This window comes from Acipenser ruthenus, chromosome 14 (genome assembly GCF_902713425.1).
Source record: "Acipenser ruthenus chromosome 14, fAciRut3.2 maternal haplotype, whole genome shotgun sequence".
Lineage (NCBI taxonomy): Eukaryota > Metazoa > Chordata > Actinopteri > Acipenseriformes > Acipenseridae > Acipenser > Acipenser ruthenus.
Window position 1 is genome coordinate 13,855,605 of NC_081202.1, and position 22,316 is coordinate 13,877,920.

Below are 22,316 nucleotides of genomic sequence, written 5' to 3' on the forward strand. Positions count from 1 at the left end.
GTTGCTATTCTTGTTCTACATTTCCTAAACAACTGTTCATTTTAAGCTACATTTTTTTACACAACAGTACTCACACATTTGGTCACCATCAAACTGTTGTAAGAAACTGGGGTTCATGTATTCTGCTGGTGTTAATATACCTGATGAAGACACGTTAGTGTCGAAACGCATTGTTTGCTTTACAACTATGTCCTTTTTTTAAAATCACTAAAGAGATTTTGATGAAGAATATAAACGAGCGTCAAATATTTAAATCTCTTTGAAGAAAAATGATGAATTTTGTTTGGTAAGCCATTTAAATATAGTTTGGCTGAAAGAAATTTGAATGCTTGCATTGCCTAGAGACTTTCATTGTGTGTGTGTGTGTGTGTGTAATATATATATATTACACACACACACACCCGGGGGACTTCTTTGACTTGAAAAAAGAAAAAAGGACCAGGGGTCATAAATGGAGATTAGATAAAGGGGCATTCAGAACAGAAAATAGGAGGCACTTTTTTACACAGAGAATTGTGAGGGTCTGGAACCAACTCCCCAGTAATGTTGTTGAAACTGACACCCTGGGATCCTTCAAGAAGCTGCTTGATGAGATTCTGGGATCAATAAGCTACTAACAACCAAACGAGCAAGATGGGCTGAATGGCCTCCTCTCATTTGTAAACCTTCTTATGTTCTTATGTTCTTATATATATATATATATATTTGTAAGTCAGTTATATGCCTATAATGAATAGCTAATTTGTGTCTGCCAAGGGTTCTATGATTATTATTTATTTCTTAGCAGACACACTTTACAGTACAGTTGTTACAAAATATCAAAGTACAAAGTATCACATTACAGATATGAGCAAAATAAAGAACAGTAAATAATTACATTTAAGAGCAAATCACATTACAGCAGTTAAACATAGTAAAAATATTTACTTATACGAGTAAAGTCCATTAAGAGCAAGTAGTAAGTACAATAAATGGATAAGAATGATTTAAAATAAGCAATTACAAAACCAGCTGGTGAGTCTTAATATATGTTTAATGTTCAGCTGCTTGCTGGTAAACAAGCCCACTGTATTGGTATATATATATTCATTTGCATTACAGTTTCCCCTTTAAGGTTACAGTCTGTTTTCTGCTTCTACTCTGTTGTGGATTTTGAAATTAGAGAAAGTAGTCTTACAAAAAAATCAATCAGAGATTAAGAGACTTGGTGATAAAGAGGATACCTTTGGTGCATAGTAAACAACCTGAAGTTACAGGGTCAATGAGAAGCAGTCTGTTTACAGCATTTTTTTGTGTGGATTAAAGTGGTATTTATTTCTGTTTTTTTGTTTATGTCTTCAAAGGTCTGATATAAGACTTTGCATTGTGAGAAATAAGCAGCTATTAGTATATATTATTCCCACACTACTTCAGTGTCCAACACAGTGAAATACAATAACAGACTAACCCACTGCAGTGCCTATAAGCAATATCATGTAATTGTAAACTGCTGAGTTGCTCAAGTGTAAATGATTTATTTATTGTTATTTTGTTTTCTAAATAAAATAAAAAAAGCGTTCTCTGTCTGAGCTCAAACTTCCCATAAACATCTGTACAGTAATTGTCTATAGAGTGTGCAATCTTAGTACGCCTACCATGGCAAGCAGTTGTAGTGTCTCTATAATTAAATAAAAGCTGCAGATATATATATTATCTTATCTTAATATTCCCCTGTCAGTTTAAGTGTGTGACTGTCTTTTCTATTGTCATGCAACAGAGGATCATTTGGGGGTGAATTCAAGTATACAGTGCTGCATTGTGACATTCGTCATTTCTGTGTCCTGCAGTAATAATCAATCAAATTTCCCCCAAGGACAGGATGATGCCCCAAACATGCTATTTTTGAAAAAAATAAGCTGTTCTTTGAAAATACTTCTCATTTTGAATTTAGCAAAAGAGCAGGGAACTGACATAGATAAGTTACCTGATTAGACATGAAGTTTGTTAGTCAGGAAATATTACCAATGCCCCCCAAGGCCATAAACTAGATTTTATTCAAGGTACTTTGGTTTTGAAACTGTAAACATGACAAACCAGAACACTTAACCATCACAAGTTGGAAATGTAACATTGAATTTGTTGGGAAAGAGACTCGGGTAAAATTAGATGCTGTAAGTAGAGCTGAAATCTCCCTCTTTAATACACAAGAGATGAGTACAGCCTGTGTATTGATATACACTGACTACAGTGCAGATAAGGCAATCTTTGGATCTCTGTCCAGATACCCCTTTTAGGAGTACCTCAAAGATGGCAGAGGTAATAATGGATTGGAATCGTGCAGATGCTCATTTGGAATAAAAGGAACCTTGGGATCTTTGAGTGTGATGAGAACACATTATGAATGTATTTGAACAGTATAATTACTGGTTATTTTAATATTTGTCAGTTATCCCTACTGGGTAGTGCATTCATGCTTTATTTGCCTATCACATTTGCAATGTGATGCTAATTTTCATTTATTTTGCATGTATCTCAATGTAGTTCCCTTTTGTACCATTCAAGATTGCCAAACATTTGTAAATAATAGAGTCGTTTCAGACAAGTAATTCTCCTGAATCTCATCTAAAACCCCACATTTATATAAAAATAAATCAAGGAACCAGTGGCTTATTCTTGCTATATTTTAATTAATATCAAAGACCAACAAATCCTCTATTCCCCTTTATCAGATTAAATAGGAAAGCTCAATTGTGTTCAGGCTCTTACTGATCACAAAACCTGGGAATGCAAGAATGCAAGCTAAGCGATCGAGGGGGGGGGGCTATGTGTGATTTATTTATTTATTTTTTAATAGATGCTCAGTAATCGGATCCCACTAAGCACTGAATGGCAAAATAACGCAGAATACATTTCAGTGTAGTTCTCAAACTTAACGGATCCATAATAATAATAATAAAAAAAAAAACACGTTTGCACAGTGGACTGGCTCAGCAAGAATGGAAATACCCAAATGGCAACGAACGGTGAGTAAGCAAGATTCGCAAGAACCAGACTTTTGCTGTCCGGTCAGTGGTTCTGACCGTACACGGTACAAATTCCCTTAAAACTGGATGTGCGGCCCAAAACCGGACAGTTGGCAACCCTACAGCCAGGGCACCGAGTGTGTTCAGAAAATATGAGCGTCTACTCCTTATAAATAAAAGTTTGAGAACCGTGATGCTATAATTGCAGCGAATGTGCTAACCCACTAAAAAACAATTTAACACCAAGGGAAATGTGTACAATCCATGGAAAAGTGGGAGGCAGAAAGTGTTAGCTAATCAAGAGAAACTGATTACTCCATGAAGTTGGAATACTTCTTACTGCACATGCGTTTTCAGTGATTTTTGGATAATTAAATAATTCTCCAATATAGTAAGCACTATCCCAACATGGGTGCTTGTATTGGATACCATTTTTTGTTTTAATTAAAATAAATAATAATTGGTTTAAAATTACGTTACTTGTTAGTTTTCTCCACATTGTCTCCTTAGTTGTATCCCTCACAAGACCTGTTTTGAGGATGTTTGTTTCAAAATCGCTTCAGTGAAAATGATAATGAAGCCACTCTCCACATTTTTAGCCAGAACCTGGCGGTAGCACAAGCATAAAGAATCTGGGCAAACATGGTACTAAAATCACTTACCAGGGCAAAGTCTGATTGCACTTGTTTGCATCCACATAACGCCCACCTAGCACCCCCTTAATCAGTCACCAGCGAACTTTGCCTTGGTGTTAGTGCCTTGCCCTGTGATCGAAATTGGGCCCTATGTTTTGTATGGTTTTATTAAATTGTAAAGGTTGCCAATTTTCTTAGTGTTAGGAGGAAACTAAATTTGGTGGCCATTTACTGTATAAATGTAAACTGGAGCATAAAGTGCCAGGTAGCATTTAGGACATATCCTTTTCCTGCACTTTCCCTATGAACACAGACGTCATTCACTTTGGTGAGTTTTATTAGTGGATAAGGGATTAATATTTGTTGCAGTTCAATGCGCACACATCCATTGCTAAGGTAAGAAAAGGACTATCAGTTAAGTCCACAAAGGGGAAATGCGTGCTAACCAGACTGAGAAAAAGCCTCTTTTGCCCAGTAGCTTAAACTCAAGCACTCTCTTGACCTGGTAGGATATACTGAGAACGAGGAATACTTTGAAATAAAGGAAAAGAAAACTAATTAAGTGGGAACTACTGTATTCTCTAGATGTCTGTTACTACAGTAACATGTCAGGCCAGTATATGTGAAGGGGGGGTCATGTCTCAATAGTCAGTACAGCACAGAAACATTCTGTAAAGAAATCAAATTCTTGAGAGCTACTGGATTTCCAAAAATGTACTACAATTTCAGGGACATACACCAGATATACTGATTACACCGTGTAACAATTTTTATTTATTTTTTTGTTCCTGGGTAGTAAGTGTTATTTCCTAATTGCTTATGCCTCAAAAGTATAGAAAATGGCTATTATTCCCCACAAACTTTGCTTTTGTGACCAGGACAGTGATATTTTGAAATTTACCTATTTTCCAGAACATTCCAGATAGATTCATTGCTGAGTAAACTTGGAGTAACTTCTAGAACTTTCCAGTAATATAAATAGTAGTATAAATACAGGGGCCTTAAGCCCACCAGTTCAGTTTGGTTCCAGCTGCCTAAGTGGATACATATCTGCATTTTTCTGAGATGGCATCAAGGTCATAGGAGACTTCAAAATGGTGGCATTCCTGATGGGTCTCCAAGGTGGTTTTACCAAGTTTCCCTGCTATCTTTGCCTTTGGGACAGCAGGGACACCAAGGCGCACTACCACAGGCGGGACTGGCCACAGCGGACCGAGTTCTCTGTGAGGAGGAACAACGTCAAGTGGGAGCCACTGGTGGACCCCCGGAAGGTGCTGATGCCACCACTGCACATCAAATTGGGCCTTATGAAACAATTTGTCAGAGCTCTAGATAAGGAGTCGGCAGCCTTCAAGTACCTTCAAGACTCCTTCCCTAAGCTGTCTGAGGCAAAGGTCAAAGCCGGTGTCTTCATCGGACCACAGATAAAGAAGATCCTGGAGTGCAATGAATTCCCCAAGAAGCTCACTAGTAAGGAGAAAGCAGCTTGGAACAGCTTTGTCGCATTGGTTCGGGGCTTCCTGGGCAATCACAAGGCCGAAAACTATGTGGAGCTGGTTGAGACTCTGGTGAAGAACTACGGCACAATGGGCTGTAGGATGTCCCTCAAAGTCCATATCCTTGATGCTCATCTTGATAAATTCAAGGAGAACATGGGAGCGTACTCGGAGGAGCAAGGTGAGCGCTTCCACCAGGATATACTGGACTTTGAACGCCGCTACCAAGGACAGTATAACGAGAACATGATGGGAGACTACATTTGGGGGCTGATTCGTGAAAGTGATTTACAGTATAATCGTAAATCTTGAAAAACTACTCACTTCTAAATCTTTTGTAGTCATTTTTGTATTACTTTAGTATAAATACATGTTAATTTGGATTCATATGTTGTTTTTTTCTGACTTTATGTGAACGAAAAGACACAAATTCGCCCGTTTTCTCATTGGAAATAGGTACATTTCAAAATATCACTGTCCTGGTCACAAAAGCAAAGTTTGTGGGGAATAATAGCCATTTTCTATACTTTGGAGGCATAAGCAATTGGGGAATAACACTTACTACCCAGGAACAAAAATTGTGTTACATAGTGTTATTGATAATTTTAGTCAAGAATGAGTTTAAATATTAATATAAATTAGAATTCACTGTGAGATATTGAATTGGGATTGGAGCAAAGACAATAACAGGTGCTTTGACAAGTGTGTATCCAGTAATTTATAAAACAAGAGGTAAATTACATTATTTGCTTGCAAACCAAAAAATAGTGCATGCCAGCAGCAACATTTGTCTTTCTTTTTTTTTTTTTACACAAGGTTTTAAAAATTCAGCAGATGCACTGGCTGACTTCTAAAAAGCTATTGCTTTAAGTTCAGTCACGCTGTACTCCAGTGCGGCAAGGAGCTAAACCTGTGGTGAGAATCAGGTGACATTCTGGCTATCAATTTTCACTTAGTGGTCACCTTCCTCCTCAAGCAAAACACGAGACATCCTTAGCTAGTTATACCAACCAAAGCTTTAGAATACTCCATAGGCATGGACAGAGTTACTAATAAGGATTCCATACCTACATAATAACAGGAAATGCTCTTTGTCCATCAAAGCTTGTCCTTTGCTAAGTCTTACCTCTATCTTACCTCTATCAATGCATATGTAACTGACAAGGTAGCAGCATGGCCCAGGCTGGTTACCAGCAGGAAAGAGACCCAGAGACAGAAAGCTGCAGTTTTAAAGCATTGTTGTGCACTTTAACAAAACAAACAGGAACAACACAAACAGGCACAAGGGCCAAAATAAAAGAAACAAAACCATTCTGCTGTCACTGACCAAGTTCTCCAAAAACACAGTACATACACTGTAAACACCACCTACTCCCTCTTTCTGAGGAAGGATTTCTCCTTTCTTATATACTGTACATGTGGCCACCCCAATTAGCACTCAATTATCTAATTGGGGAACGGCCACACCTGTGATTGCTGGCAAGGGTAGATTTAACCCCATCCCTGCCAACCTTACATTCACACACACACACACTATTTACAGCAGCAGGGTTTGTGCCCTGCCATAGTACCTATAAGATGTGAGAGGAAGCATGTTATTGAGGACCAGATAATATAAGTTGAAATTCATGAAAAACACAATCATCTTTCAAAGATTTTTTTGGAAGTCATTATAAACCTCCTCACTCTTTCTAATTAGGTTATTTTGTGGAGATTCAGAAACCTCATTTGCTTGTTCTTTTGAATTCACTTGCTCTGCAGCATTTTTGTTATTAAAAGCTTTCGGTGTGCATAGCCTGTTGTAAAAAAGCTCCTCTACTTTTCTTCATAGCATGCAGTTACTATTTTAAACATGTATTTTTCTTAATGTTCTTAGGCTCTCTGATGAGAAAGCTACTATTGAAAGATTCTTCAATCTGGATTTCATTTTTCACGCTTGGATTGCAGCAAATGTTCATTTGCAACTGTTTCACCTGCAAGGCAATTTGAAGTTAGTGGCTTAGGGATTTATGTAGTTTCTTTACTATATCTAACACAATTCTAATTAGCAGAAACTGTGGCCACTGTATTGTGTTTATTGAACTAACACCAATAGCCGTGTCTATTTTAGTGGTTAGTGATATCCCAAATAGTGTTTTCCTTATTTTCTATTCCTATAACTACTGTAAAAAACCTTTGTATAAGTCTATTTTCTAGGTATCTTTAGGGGGTCCTAAAAATGGGGGGAGCGACATACACCGGAGTGACCAATAGCCTTTTTCCTGAAATTGTTGTCTCAAAAAGGGGGGGGGAGGGACGGGGACGGGGGGACACTTATAGACCAGTGCCACTTATACACTGGTTTTTATGGTAGGTCATATACAGTAATATGCCCAAGCAATAGTGCTAGTTTACAGGTTTCCTAGGAAATTATGTGGAGAGTGCTGTTGTTACTGCTGTAACAACTATAGTAATGAAGACTAAAGAAGGCTTTAATTAAAGACAGATAACAGTCTAGTATGACATGACTGAAATAGATCACAGCTAAGACATTAGCCTTTGCAGGTCTTGCCTGAGCTTTACGTCTAAGTGCTGGAAAGCGTCTCACAGTCTGATAAGGACAAGCTGATTTATTAGTTTGTTTTTGAAAGTCCTTTAAACAGCTTTGGGACATCCAAGACAGAAATATCTCCTTAATTGACTCCAGAAACCTTCTGTGTTAAATGTCACTCCAATCTGCAAGGTGAGTGCTTCAGCTTACAGCATGTCACATACCCCTGAAAAACAATTTAAACACCTTACAGAGAAGTCTAAACAGTGCCATCCTGGCTGTCCATGGTGGTCCATAGCAGGTCTTTCTAAGTCTAAGATGCACTGTTGAGAATAGAATACCATTCCACAAGAAGCTGAGTAACTGAAGGAATAGCTATGCTGGTATTCCTGCATATCATTTTCAGTTGTAAAACCAACTTACTCAAAGGTATTCAAATTGATCTATGCATTACCATGTACTGCATAACCGTACCCCCCCTGCAAATGACAGTCAAATAAAAAAAAAAGAAAATGAAACCCCAAATGCCAGTCATTTACAATTGTTAATAGAAGCCATCTTAGTGTATGTAACACAGAACATTTAGAAAAAGCAATTTGGTGAAATAAATGTTGTTTGTAATTTATCAACTATTATTACAAGCCATATGTTACATGAATGCCATTCTGTCGCATTTGTGAACAGAGCTTTGTTCTTAAAGATAATTTGCGACTGATGTCCTTTTTTCTTATCAGAAAACCACCCAGAGATTTCACTGCCACTATCCCACTCTTCACACTTCATAGTTTTCATAGTTTGCTAGACAGCTGCACACAATAGTATATTTAGGGGATCATGTTTTTTCTTTACACTTTTTTTTTTTAAGAAAAACAGGAAACAGTAGGGCTCCTAAGCTCTGCGTGGTAGGATCTTTAGAAATGGATAGACAGACACTGAGGTTTCTGTGAAAATCAAATGTGCAATTACTTTGTAACCCACTGCAGGCTGATAGAGAAGCAATGTTAGAGGTCTTTGTTTCATTGGCCTCAACCCTGAAGTGCCTGACATGGCCAGTGTCACAGCTGATTGCTTCAGTCTCATAAGAAGAATTCATTGATTGTTAGGTCATCAGGGGCAAGGCAAATATCCATGCCTGAAAGCCACGTCCTATAGAACTGCTTCCTCTCAACAAAAAAGCTGGTCCCCATGGAAAGCTGAACACTTAATATTAATCTTCAAAACTGACAAAATCAGTATGCCTATTATTGAAAGTGTGCTGTGGAGCTGTGGAGGTGTATTCTATGCTCAAATGGAACACATTTTTGTTTGTTTCAGACCTTCCTGATAGAACAGGTGCTACTATATTAAAATACTGGCAGGGTGTTTTTCTTCATTGTAACTGCAACTACATTTTATAGCATTTGTTATTTCATAACGTTTCCATGCAATTTTGTTATCAAATATTGGCTACAAGTATATGCACAGCTATGTTACAAACATACCTTTAATGCTACGTTCAATAGCCCATCTAACTTGACAATGATGTCACATTGTATGGTATGAATTTGTGAACCATTCCTTTACATTGAGTACACATGGGAAGTGCTTAATTCCAGCAGTGTTATTCATACGAGCAAAGACCACTTGTTATGTATAATGATTCTGAAATCTCAGAAGGAAGTCTCCAAAAAACAATACCTGGAACCAATATTAGAAGTTGTTTATTAATAATTGCTTTATAAAATCAATAATGTTATATTAGCAGTTGCTGTTTTCCTGGTGTGACAGGCCGATTCTCTCTGTTGCAGCCATTGTCTGATTGACAGGTGGCTCAATACATTTCACTCAACTGATATTGTATTGAAATCAGTTCAATCAGATGCTGCTTAAGGCAGAGGTGTCAGGTGGCTAAAGTAACTGGGAATCAGGAAAGTCATTAAAAAAATTCTGCACATCAATTTCTTCACGCCTGCCAACATTTTTCACTGCCTGTTAGTCGGGTAGTTTGTATGGGTGAAAAGAACCAGCCCACGCTTGTCTCAAGCATGCTGTCTTCCTTGAAATGTAACTGAATAAAAATAAAGAGTCACTTGGTCCTACTATCTATAGACAGTGGATAGCAATCTGCAAAGAATAGAGAGTGACACTGTTTCTACTGGCTGCTTCATAGTTGTCTTCAGGGGAAAAAAAAAATAATGTCACCCCTTAAAGGCTGCTGTGTCTGAGTAAAAAAAAATAGCCACTTTGTCATAGCTAATGCAAGCCTGTATAAAGGCACAAAAGGCAGCTAGCTTTCCATTGCCCAAAGCAATAGATACAGAGCGACAGTGTAAAAAGCATTAGAACACATGCTTTGAGCAACATTCAAAAATGTATATTTAAAATGCTTTTGAAATACCTAAAAACATGTTTTTACTCATGCAATTTGATGTACCGTTGTTATATAACATTTTTTAATGTGGGATACATCTTGCATATTAACATCATATCATTTACTTAGCAGCCATCCAGCACCTCTTCTGGCAATCTTAATTAAATAACCATAGATTGGAGACTGAACTCACCTCTTATCCTTATAGGGCAGACACTTCTAGGCAGGGCTGAGGCATATAGTGGGACCTTGTGGGAAAGTATGTTCTACCATTGACCTTGCTGCAGCTGGTCTGTGAATTAACACAGGGCCTCAGTGCACAGCATTGATGAAGATCGAAAGGCTTACTGCAATACACCACTTTGATAGAATTCAGTAAGAATTTCAGATTAATTACGGGATCTCAAAGCATCTGTTACTGAATTCTGAAATAAGGCAGCATTTATTTAGTGTCGGTGTTATACTATGTTTAACAAATAGGGAATCCTCAAATTGCCATAGAAAGGTGAGAAATGTTGTTGGCCCATTTTACTCTGAAAACAATTTGCAATAACCTATTGTCTGTAATACAATTCTATTTTGTTGGATGAATGGTGATATGGCAAAGATAAATAAGTCTATGATTCCATGCCTGCAGTGAAATGAAGTGGATTGTCAACAGCTGTTTCCGTACAAATAAGTAATAAGGATGGACAATTTTGAACCCATACATGGTTTTACAAATGGATATGGTGTGGTCTGGTGTGGATTCTTTTACAAATTTATGTTGCAGTTTGTATGATTATCTTATTAAATGATTATCTTATTAAATGGACTTAATAAAGTATAATGTTCCTGAAAGTGTTAACAACAATCTATGATTGTTTCACAAGGGTATGAATCATGCAAATCATTCTAAAAACTGCCTATGATTGTGAATAATACATCAAGCAGCCCCTAATGTGCTCAGTGTCTTATACTGTATTTAATCAAAATAACCATCAAACAAGTCCTTTAGGGCTTGCATAACAGAATTAGACAGATACTTAATAAGTTGATAGTTTCTATTTTTCTCTGTCTTATGTAAGGTTTCCTATGGAAAACTGGGGTATTTCCTTGTTTACCACAGGATCTTTATCTTGGACTGAAATTCCAGTAAAGAGCTTAATGGCTGTTACAAAGAACCATTGATGGCAAACTCGTGTGAATCGTCCCAGCATTGGTCACAGCCAGCTTCTGCAGGCCCTGTTGCCCCTGTGCACAATGCACTTCACTGTGGATAGCCCTTTACAAAAGGTCAGAACTAAACAGAGAAGGGTTCATAATCAGTAATGAACTAGTCCTATAAATATCAATGTAAATAAGAGGCAGTATGCAGTATCTTCTCACCCAGCTCTGCTCCTCTGATGTGGTCTCCTAGTTACAGTGCTGTTCGCTTATCCGAGGCAACCAACCTCTTGGTATTTCTGCCATTTGAAATTCATGTCACAGGGAAGAAGCGTGTTTGATTGCAATATTGTAGCTCAGCATTAATTATTACTGTCTGTGATGGATAACGATAAGAGCTGCTTTTTGTCTGTTTGCTGAACCCTTACTTGCTGTCACATTTCTGACAGTTTTCTACTAGATACAGTCTAGTAGATGACGGGTACATAGAAATATATAGATATTTACTCGGCTTGGATTATCGATTCAGATCTGGCAGCACAATGACCCTTGCAGCTAAACTGGATGGTATTGAAGTGACCCTGGAGCACCTACTCATGGATGTGTTTGTAAGTTACAGCCTCTCAAGTCATTTTCAATTCATTGTATAGACAGTATGTGCATAATGATAGTTTCAGGCTAGTGTCTCTGCAGTAAATCAGTTATTCTAAAAGCTGATCCGCAGTGAATATTAAATTACCTTAGTCATTAAGTGCCATTATCTTCATTTCAGGACAGGCTAGTTCATAATTTTTTGGAGCCTTTTTAACCTGTTATTTAAATTTTCATTTTAACTATATGGTTATGATAGCTTATTCTAATTTTGTTAATCGCAAATGTTGAACTTAATGTATCAAATGACATAAATACAGCTTGTGTTCTGAAAAAAAATATTATGTACTTAATGGGTTAAGTCAGAGCTTATCAAAGACCATTGCTATTTATTTATTTATTTATTTATTTTGCTATCTTCTAAAATACTATCAGTAAGGTAGTTGAAGTAAAAGAAAAAATGTGCATTTAAATGTTTTACAATTATTTTACTCTGGGAACCTGATAAACTTGATAGATACGCCATGGTAAGTTTTTTGTTGCCGACAAGTGTTTTTTTGTTTATCTCCTGGTAAGAGGTGTACTGTATGTTGCATTTGGTCTCAGAACTGCTGAATGAAAGCATATTTTAGAATTAAACAAGATGTTTTTTTTTTCTTTTAGGAGTGGAGAGAAACATTTTTTTATATCTGTTTTCATTTTGAAGGCTGGTAATTATTACAGCAGTATGCAGAGGATTTGAAGTAGGTCTTTAGAATCTGAAAAGCTCGGCGGGAATAAGGCTATAAACAAATAGTCACATCTTCTATGTCTTCTCTATACTGTTTTAAAAGTAGGATATATTGTGGCAATATATTATTATTTATCATTTGGATTGTAAGTGTTTGCAGTTTAGACTTAATTATATGTTTTTCTGGTATGTGTTTTGGGAGGGCATTATTGTGTTGTTGGTAAGTGAGACATGCTACTACTGTTGCCTAACATGCATTAGCTTGTTTAAACAACTTTCCCATCAGCTTAACATGAAGTGCACAAAAAAAGCCATGTAAGTTTTTTTTTTTTTTGTGGCAACTAACTGTAGGAGATTTAGGTCATTTTTGCCAAGTTGATGAAATCATCAATAGATTTTTAACTTTGCATGTTGCTTGAAAAGGTCAGAAAGTAGGTTGCTGTGCCATGGCCTTAAGACAATTCGTTTTTTTTGCAATACTGTTGTACAGTTATAGGGCTAAAAGAGACCAGAAACCAGATTTATACTTTCAGAAGTAACACATGTACAGAAATGACCTAAAGTTTTGCATCCCCCTATAGAATTAACTAATGTTGCTTCATAAAGTCGAATGAAACCTGTTGATTAATGTTACGTTAACATATTGAATTACCTACTGCTTTGTAGTTTTCCATATACGTAATGAAAAACTGACAAAAATGGAAAAATGTGACATTTTCAAAATCTAACATGAAATATTGTTCTACTATTATGGTTTCCGGTAGACTTTTGCAATATCATTTTGTAGTTACTTTGATTGCCTGATGTTAAATAAAATATCTAAATTATGTTCATTTTTTTTTTTTTTAATGATGTCTCAATCCTAAAATTGTAGGTGATACAAAACTTTTAGCCTTAGTTGTACGGTACAAAAAACATTTAGCCTCATTGCAGCAAGCTTTGTCAAACTTTAAAATGACAGCTTTGCTTCATGGTCCTCTCACCCAAACTGCACGAGATGACATTTCTTATACAATAAGCCCCCCCCCCCCCCCCCCAGCCCCCGCCAAACACACACACTCACATAGTTTCCTTATTTGTGTTGTCACCCTATCTTCCAACCAGCTGTTGCAATATTGATTCACACTCCCTTATTGCAAAGGGCACGGAAAAACTGTGTTAAATTCCATGGGATCCCGGAGACAATAGAGAAGCATAAGGCACTTCATAATTTGCTGTCATCACGATACTCCATTAGAACTGCTTGTGACACAAAATTTACTTACAGCCTTGAAAGCACTGTTTGCACTGTTACTCATTGTATACGTGTAGGTGATACTAGCCTGGGATTTCTGATCACCTGGGTAAGGCAATTTATTGAATAGCATGACAGCCATATGGAACCTAATTCCTTCATAGACTACATCTCCCTTGAAAAATAACTCATACCTTTCAGTTATTTAGTTGTTCCATGTAGAATTGTATTTGTCAGTTTTGTTCCACCCTATCAGACCCCTAAATAGTACTTCACGCGTTACTGCTGAGGTTAGTCCAGAATGTCACCCATAATCACAGTTATAGAATACCTATTTGCTTCATCCCACAGCCAGTAAAAAGTAATAGGCAATTAAATTGGCCAAATAATGCAGCATATTTAATGTGAATATGTAATATAATTAATATAAATCAAAATAAAATGTCATGTCATGTGTGCTGGAAGTGGGAGATTGAGAAGGGAGTTTTGTTTTTCACATGACAGGTATGCCTGGGAAAGGTTTACTCTTCTATACTCAAACCAATGGGAGCATTTGGCCTTGGATTCCTCCCAGTTTAAGGAGTTCTATGCCCTGGTTTGGTCAATGTCTTGCAGCAGCCTTTCACTCCCAAGTCCTTTTCGTAATTTAACAGGGAGATTTTACTTTCCCTGCTGGATATATTTGGTCCATCTTTAAGTGATTTCCTAAACAAGGAGAAATATATACAGTATATATATATATATATATATATATATATATATATATATATATATATATATATATATATATATATATATATATATATATATATATATATATATTTGTTTGTTTGTTTGTTTGTTTGTTTGTTTGTTTGTTTGTTTGTTTGTTTGTTTGTTTGTTTGTTTGTTTGTTTGTTTGTTTGTTTGCTTTGTTTTGTTTTATTGAATTAAATTAATTCTGACTAAATTGCTGCTGCATACTACATTATCATTGATAAATACTTTGAATTAAAATTAAATTTCTATGAAGAGCTAGTATATGATTTAGCTGGGGGACAATTAAAGAACTATGATTACATTTTGGGTGCTCTGCCAGTCCAGCAATTAGGTAAACAGCCTTTCCCAATTCCCTGATGGGATAACTCATGTCTTTCCTGACCCAGTCTACCAATAAACAAGTTGCAGTCTTTTTTATCTCATCCCAGCATAATTATTATGATTAGTGAATTTAGTAAAGGGTCAATAAAGCACCAGAAGGATTAATATCAACCTAAAGGTTGACCCTTTTTAGATGTGCTCTTGTATTTATTATTCAAATAGACTGCATTGTGAACTGTACTGTATTTTCAGTTGTAATTTCTGTTCATTCTGAAACTTGAAATCTGATTTTGTATAGAGCTTTTAAATTTACAAAATCACAGTTACCACAGTTGCAAAGGGGTAGAGTACAGCTGAATGCCCTTAGTGGTCATTTCTTAAACTACCTCAGTTCATAAACGTCTTTGTTAGACAATAACCCTAGCGCTAATTTGTCAAACCTCAGTTCGGAAACATTGATGGAACTCAAGTGGGGCAGCAGTGTGGAGTAGTGGTTAGGGCTCTGGACTCTTGACCAGAGGGTCGTGGGTTTAATCCCTGGTGGGGACACTGCTGCTGTACCCTTGAGCAAAGTACATTACCTAGATTGCTCCAGTAAAAACCCAACTGTATAAATGGGTAACTATGTAAAAAATAATATGATATCCTGTAACAATTGTAAGTTGCCCTGGATAAGGGCGTCAGCTAAGAAATAAAATAATAATAATGCTTTAATAAATGTATGTTATTGCTGGGTGCGATCCAGAAACCACACTTACCAAGCAAGCCTCTTTATCACTATGTAAAATAGCCAGGCTTATTTGCAAGAACAGTGTTAGAGCTTTTAACTTCATCTGGCTTGCAGGGTCAGAATCTGTAACAGTCAGCAGATACATGCTGACATGTGCAAGAAAGTTATGTTAATATTACAGGTTGCAACTTAACTTCACAATTCATAATGCATTTCCAAAAGGACTGTTCTCACATTAACAGGTATTGAGGCCTGTAGTGATTTCCTGTCTGGTAAATTGTCTGGAGCATCTCCAGTTGAGGATTGTGCTGTATTAATTATTCTCCTGCTGTTTCAGTTTACATTTTAAATGGAAATCACTTACACATCGTATTGGAAAACCTGCCGAATGTGGCTTTGACATTGGCTGGGGTTAAAGCACTGCTGAAATCTCTTGTATTGACCTAATACTGCATTTTTAATGAGGCCTGAAGGCATTTCGGTGGCCTGGCTGTTTGCTGATGAAAGTATATTCTAATTAAAAATTTGACTTTGATTAATACATGTTCTAGTATTTAGGTCCTGATTATAAGAAGCCTTGGCTAAGAGTTTGGAACCATTGAGGTGAAGCTTTGGTTCTGAACAATGAAAAAATAGTTTGTTGTATTTGAATTGCCTTTATGGTATGTTCATTGAAATAAGGTTTTTATTTTCAGACAGGAGAAAAAACTCACTGACCAAACTGAATTCTTTCTTTAAAACAGTATCTCTTAGGGGCTCCTGAGTGGCGCATCCAGTAAAGGCACTCCGCGTGGAGTGTAGGATGTGCCCTATAGCCTGGAGGTCGCTGGTTCAGGTCCAGGCTATTCCACTGCCGACCGTGGACAGGAGTTCCCAGGGGGAGGCATACAATTGGCCAAGGGCCACCTGGGTGGGGAGGGCCTAGGTCGGCCAGGGTGTCCTCGGCTCACCCCGCACCAGCGACCCCTGTAGACTGGCCGGGCGCCTGGGGACCTGCCTGTAAGCTGCCCAGAGCTGCGTGGTCCTCTGACGCTGTAGCTCTGGGGTGGCTGCATGGCGTGCCCACAGAGTGAAAAGAAGCGATCAGCTGACGGCACACGTTTCGGAGGATGTGTGTGTCCGTCTTCGTCCCTCCTGAGTCAACGCGGGGGTGGCAGCGGTGAGCCAGGTTGAAATAAAAATAATTGGACATTTCAAATTGGGGAGAAAATAAGAAAAATAACTGGCAATTCCAAATTAAAAAAAAAAAAAAAACAGTATCTCTTTAATCCCAGACAACACTGTTGTGAATAGGTGAGTATCTATCTATCTTTCACAGTATGCCATCTGAGGTCTTAACTTATCAGATTTTAGACACACAAGTAAAAAAGAAATTAACATATTTCAGACTGATAAGGTTGCAGCACTGATATCTAATAACATCTAAGCCTTAAAGAACCTATAGTTTTTGACCAGATGAGTCAAGTTCTTAAACAGTAATTCCAAATTCTGAAGGGTCTATAAAGAATCCCACAAAAAAAGCTTCAATGTAGCTACAATCAGCTGTTATATCTGTGGAAGCCCATTTCAGACTGCTTTCAAAGGAAAATAATTCAAAGGCTAGTATGGAAGCTACTGATAATTGTACCGTATAAGGAGCACTTTTAATAGACCACTGCAGAAAAAGTGACCACAAAACCACTGTTTCCTCTTATCACTCAACAACATCTGTTTGGTTAACAACTTCCTCTAATTTAGGGGAAATGAATTGCCACATTTCAAATTAAACAGTCCTTGTTTTTTGCTCCATCCCTACAAAACATTTTGAAGTGACACAGAAGCAATCCAGACTGGTTATTTTGTGAATATGTGTGCTTCCCTTTCTGGCTATTCTGGCTCTGGAAGGCTTGTCCAGATTTGTTTATTCTGGTGTAATGGGTAGTGTTGTGTGATTCACTGTTGTTACAGATTCACAGGTTCATGCCCAACCTCCACCCTGTCAATCCAGACCCATAAATATCGAAAGTCAGAAGTTTTTTAAAATGTAAATGCTGGTTCAAATTCAATAATGATGTATAGGTATTTATTTATATATCTGTCAGTATATATAAATGTATAATACTCAAATAAGTGGTCCGCATACAGCCCAGAATTTAAAAATGCAAACTTAATCTGTGAGCGCAAATGTGGAACCACAAATTGTTGAAAAAAATTAACAATCCTCATGACACAAGATATTTTTATAATTTGAATCAAATATATTCTGATTCTTTTTATTTTTCTATCAGAAATGGAAATTTGTAATCTGCTCCCAAACATGTATGCCATGATAAATAGTACTTTCCATGATCGCCTAGCAACCACAGCTCAGTGAATGACTATCACACCTGCACAGATCAGCATGAGCACATCTCAGTCTGGACCAAATATATTCAGATTATTTTTATTTGAACTCCTGATAATACTGTGTGTGTAACAGACATTTTTTAATTCAGGTAATACAGTAAATGCTGTGTCACATTAAATAGGGAGTTCTGACAAATACATTATTTATGATTTAACATGCAGCAGAATTAAACCCACCCATCTGAACATGGCTTTTGTTTGTGATTCCATTGGGCAGAACTAAAGGAAAGTATGTTTTCTATTCCTGCAGATTTCAAGAACCTAAGTCTAATTTTTATATACAGGCATCAACAGAGTGTGAACCCTTTCATGTTTAATCCTTGATACTTAAATACTTTATTACTGCTTTAAAAAGCTCACTGTTTTAAATATAAACACCATCCCCAACAAGTAACCTTATATTAACACATTTTTATTATTCCATAGTCCTGTTTGCCAAGAAACACATTGTAATATTCTTTACAAGACAAGGTCATTTGTTTTATTTAAAATCCCCCACATCATGCCAGCTCTTCCTTTCACTTTGCAATAGGTTCAGACCGGACGTCTTTGCCTCTGTGTTTAATGACATGACAGAGACAACATAAAAAGATGAGACTGAGCAATAAACTGTGGTATATCTTCTCAGTCTACAGAGGACAATAATAAAGGTCAGAAGAGGATCCCTGTAGTGAACTTAATAGGAACGGGTAAGAAAAGGCTGTGATATTTAGATTATATTTTATTTTCAACCTTTTATTATAGCATATTTCAATTCCATACCAATTTGTATAGCCTTTAAACATTGTGAATGAATTCCCTCCTGCCTGTGTAGGGATAGAGTACAAGAGTCTGGTTGATAAAACACTCTGGAAATGCCAAGGTCTCTGTCTGTGCTTACTTTCATGTGCAAAACAAATGAGTTAGTGGTCAGGTACAGCATGTTTCAAATCATGTTCCTCGAGTTGAAAATCGGATAAGAGAGTGATCATTTTACCAAGGCTTAGCATAGCATATTTGCACTGCAAATATGCAGATTCCCACGCTTTTCCCATGTTTATCCATTTCCTATTGTTTACTACAGTTTCCATTTTTTTTTGTGGTTTTTTCAATGTTTGCTTTTGCTTTATCATATTTTACAATGCTTTTATCACATTTTTACTATTCAAAAATGCATAAAACCGGTAGATAAGACTTTTAATCAAAGAGACACATGACAGTATCTGTCTGTGACAGGATGTGAGAGGTGTGGGGAATAAGGCAATGTCCTAACAGTTCAATTGCAGTTTCAAAACGTCTGTGTTTATTAAATAATACAAAATAACAATCCACCCCTATACCAGCAAAGGTATGGGGGAAGTAAATAACAATAATACCGCGTCCTAATCATCCACCTTTGTGCACGGGAGAAGTGCTCCAGGAGCAGTGGCGCTGGGTTGTGCTGTGCAGTGGTAGTAGTACTCCAGGTCTTTGTGCTGGCTGCGTGGCTGCAGCTCCGTAGCCTCTAGACCAGTGGTTCCCAACCCTGGTCCTGGGGACCCCCTGTGTCTGCTGGTTTGCATTCTAACTGAGCTCTCAATTACTTATCTAGACCCTTGATTGAACTGATCATTTGTTTAATGAGACCTTTTTAATTGTTTTCAGCTCTTAAACAGTTGCAGATTTCAAGTTAGCTGAGTTTTGAGTATCAAGGTTCTGGTGAAGATGGAAGATAATTAAATATTAGAATTGGGATGCTTTTTATTCCTGTTCCATAAAAATATTAAATTGTCCCTCGTTAACTGAAACATGCTGGGCAATTATTGCGTTAGAGCGCCCCTGACGCAAAGGCCCTTCACATTCCAGAAGTAGTCCTGTGTGCTACTTAAGGGGAATTTTCTCTTTGTACTCCGGACAGACCCTGGTGAAAGCTGGATGCAGGATTTAAAGTTAATCTCCACACCAGATGGCAATACATCAGATATTCTTTTTGAGGTGCACCACGTGGCCTACTGTACAGCGAACCAGGAGAAATGCCCCCCCCCCCCCCCCCCGGTCATGTGACTTGATGTATAATCGCTCTTATACAGCCAGATTAGACCACTGACCTGGTTAAAACCCACAGCTATTTTTGGAACACGCTCTCCAGAAGCAGAATTTTCTTTCACTGCAGCTGCATCAGCAGAAGCCCTGCTGTGCAGGCTGGAGTTGAGGGAAAACGTAAAAAAAAAAAAAAAAAAAAAAAAACATTACAGCTCAGAATGAGTTTCTTAAATTGTGGAATTTTTTTTAGGCAGACCACATTGTGATTCACATGGTCTGACTGGAAAGTCCTGCTGTTTGGCAACAGCAGAATACCTAGTTGTACAGTAGCTCCTTAACAGAGGCAGCACGCACACGCTCACTCACACACTTCTTCCAGTTGTGGATCATGGTGGTGCAGGCGGCTGTCACTCCGGGTAGAACCCGGAGACTTTTGCTCAAATTGCCGTATGGGACTCTCAGACGAAGCAGTGGAGAAACGGTAAGAGATTTCTTTTCTGTCTCTCTCTGCCACTCTGTCTTAAATGGTTGTCTTTTTTTTAGTCCGTTGGACAGTATTAAATTGCCAAATGAAGCATTAGGGGTCTGCTTTTTAAAGCTTGTTATCTCTATCTGCATGGTACCTATCCTGCAGATAATAACGACAACAAGAGATGCAATACACTGCAATATATGGTTCATTTTACTTTATTAATTGAGGGGAGAGAACAGCTTTTGAGCATTGTAATATGATACATGGCAGTCATGTTCTGTCATGGATGAGTCAGTGATCTGCCTAGTAAGGATTTAAATTGATTGTCTTAAATTGATAACATCTTGATGCCATTGCTGGAGAAATTAAATGTGCACCTGGCTCTGTTTAAAAGGATGATGTACTAATATGTTAGACTTGTGTCTGGCCTATTAGGGAAGATAATATCACACTGTGAATATCTATCACTGATTTTACACCAAGAATGTTTGAGTTGGGCTTTTCTAAATATGACAATTACAGATACACAATTTATTGTATGATGTTTGAAAATTCTCTCACTGAGGTGAAATACCATTTCACAAAAGTATAAAGTAATAGCATAACCTTATAAGGTAAAAAGCTGAAATAGTCTGAAATAACACATACAGCAATATACATTACCTCAAAATATTTTTCTCAGTGATGCTTGTAATTTGATGTGCAATTTTTTTTTTTCTGAAAGCAGCTTAAAGGGGCTTGCAATTTGCTGGTGCCTGTTTGTGAAATGGTGATGGTCATTATGTAACAAGATACTGGGATATGCAATTTCCTGAGTCTGAATTGATTATTATTATTATTATTTTTTCTTAGCAGACGCCCTTATCCAGGGCGACTTACAATTGTTACAAGATATCACATTATTGTTACATACAATTACCCATTTATACAGTTGGGTTTTTACTGGAGCAATCTAGGTAAAGTACCTTGCTCAAGGGTACAGCAGCAGTGTCCTCACCACGGATTGAACCCACAACCCTCCGGTCAAGGGTCCAAAGCTCTAACCACTACTCCACACTGTGCGCTCACATCTCATATGGACATATTGTAACACACTGCATTACATAATATCATCAACTGTTTGACACTATTTGTATTGATGATTGATGTATCATGTCTCTGAGGTAGTGTTACTAGTCAGGAGCCCTATGCATTGATAATGCTAATCTGCTGTTTCACCACCTGTAGCTGTAAGATTGCACTGATAACATGATTAATTGTCCTCAGTGTGTATTTGGTGTCACTTTCCAAAAACTTTTAAGGATTCCTTGTATCCCAATCTGGCAAACGTCATCTTGTCATCTGATACCTATGTCATCATGATTCCCTACAGTACCTGTCTATGTGTTATAATGATTGGCTGTTCATAGAAAACTCTTTCTTTCTCTCCTTGCCAAGAGAGGAAACAAAAAGTTGAATAAAAAGGTTCTGGCGTACACCAAATGAGTACAGTATACTGATTTATGTATATGTGTGTGCAATTAAGGAACACTATTCTATTACACCGAGTTAAATCATGGTTTTATATGCCAGCCAAAAAGCCGCCTCTAAAATGACATGACCTCACAAGTGATGGATAAAGCTCAGGTTTCATTTAGATTTGAAAACCTTTAGAAGGCCAGGTTACAAGCTCATTGTTTTTAAAAGCCAGAATCATAATGAAGTCATAGTGTATCATATTTCTAGGGGTCAGTGTTTTTAAGGTATCAACCAATATAATAATAATGAAAACTTTTTTTAAATTGCTTCATCTTCTGTTTTTTTTTGTTTGTTTAGTTGTTAATCAAGTTGACTTTGACTTTGATACCTTTGTTGAACAGTGTTGAATAGTTTAATTCACTATTCACCGTAAATCTCTTCCATTGCCTTGAATTAAAAAATACATTTCTGTAAAT

The 22,316-nt window shown here is 37.3% G+C and overlaps 1 protein-coding gene across 4 annotated transcripts in view; it reads left to right on the top strand.

Moving 5' to 3' along the window:
- LOC117419782 (FERM domain-containing protein 4A) overlaps window positions 1-22,316 on the top strand; it is a 179,964-nt gene that overhangs the window by 58,272 nt on the left and 99,376 nt on the right. Inside the window, exon 1 of one of the 4 annotated variants that reach the window (XM_034032887.3) lies at window positions 11,394-11,767. The exons of 2 other annotated variants lie outside the window; for them this stretch is intronic. In XM_034032887.3, the coding sequence (XP_033888778.3) occupies window positions 11,702-11,767 (66 nt within the window). In that variant the 5' untranslated portion in view covers window positions 11,394-11,701. Of the gene's footprint in view, window positions 1-11,393; window positions 11,768-19,988; window positions 20,392-22,316 lie in introns of those variants that run through there. One more of the 4 variants, XM_034032886.3, reaches the window with a different exon arrangement.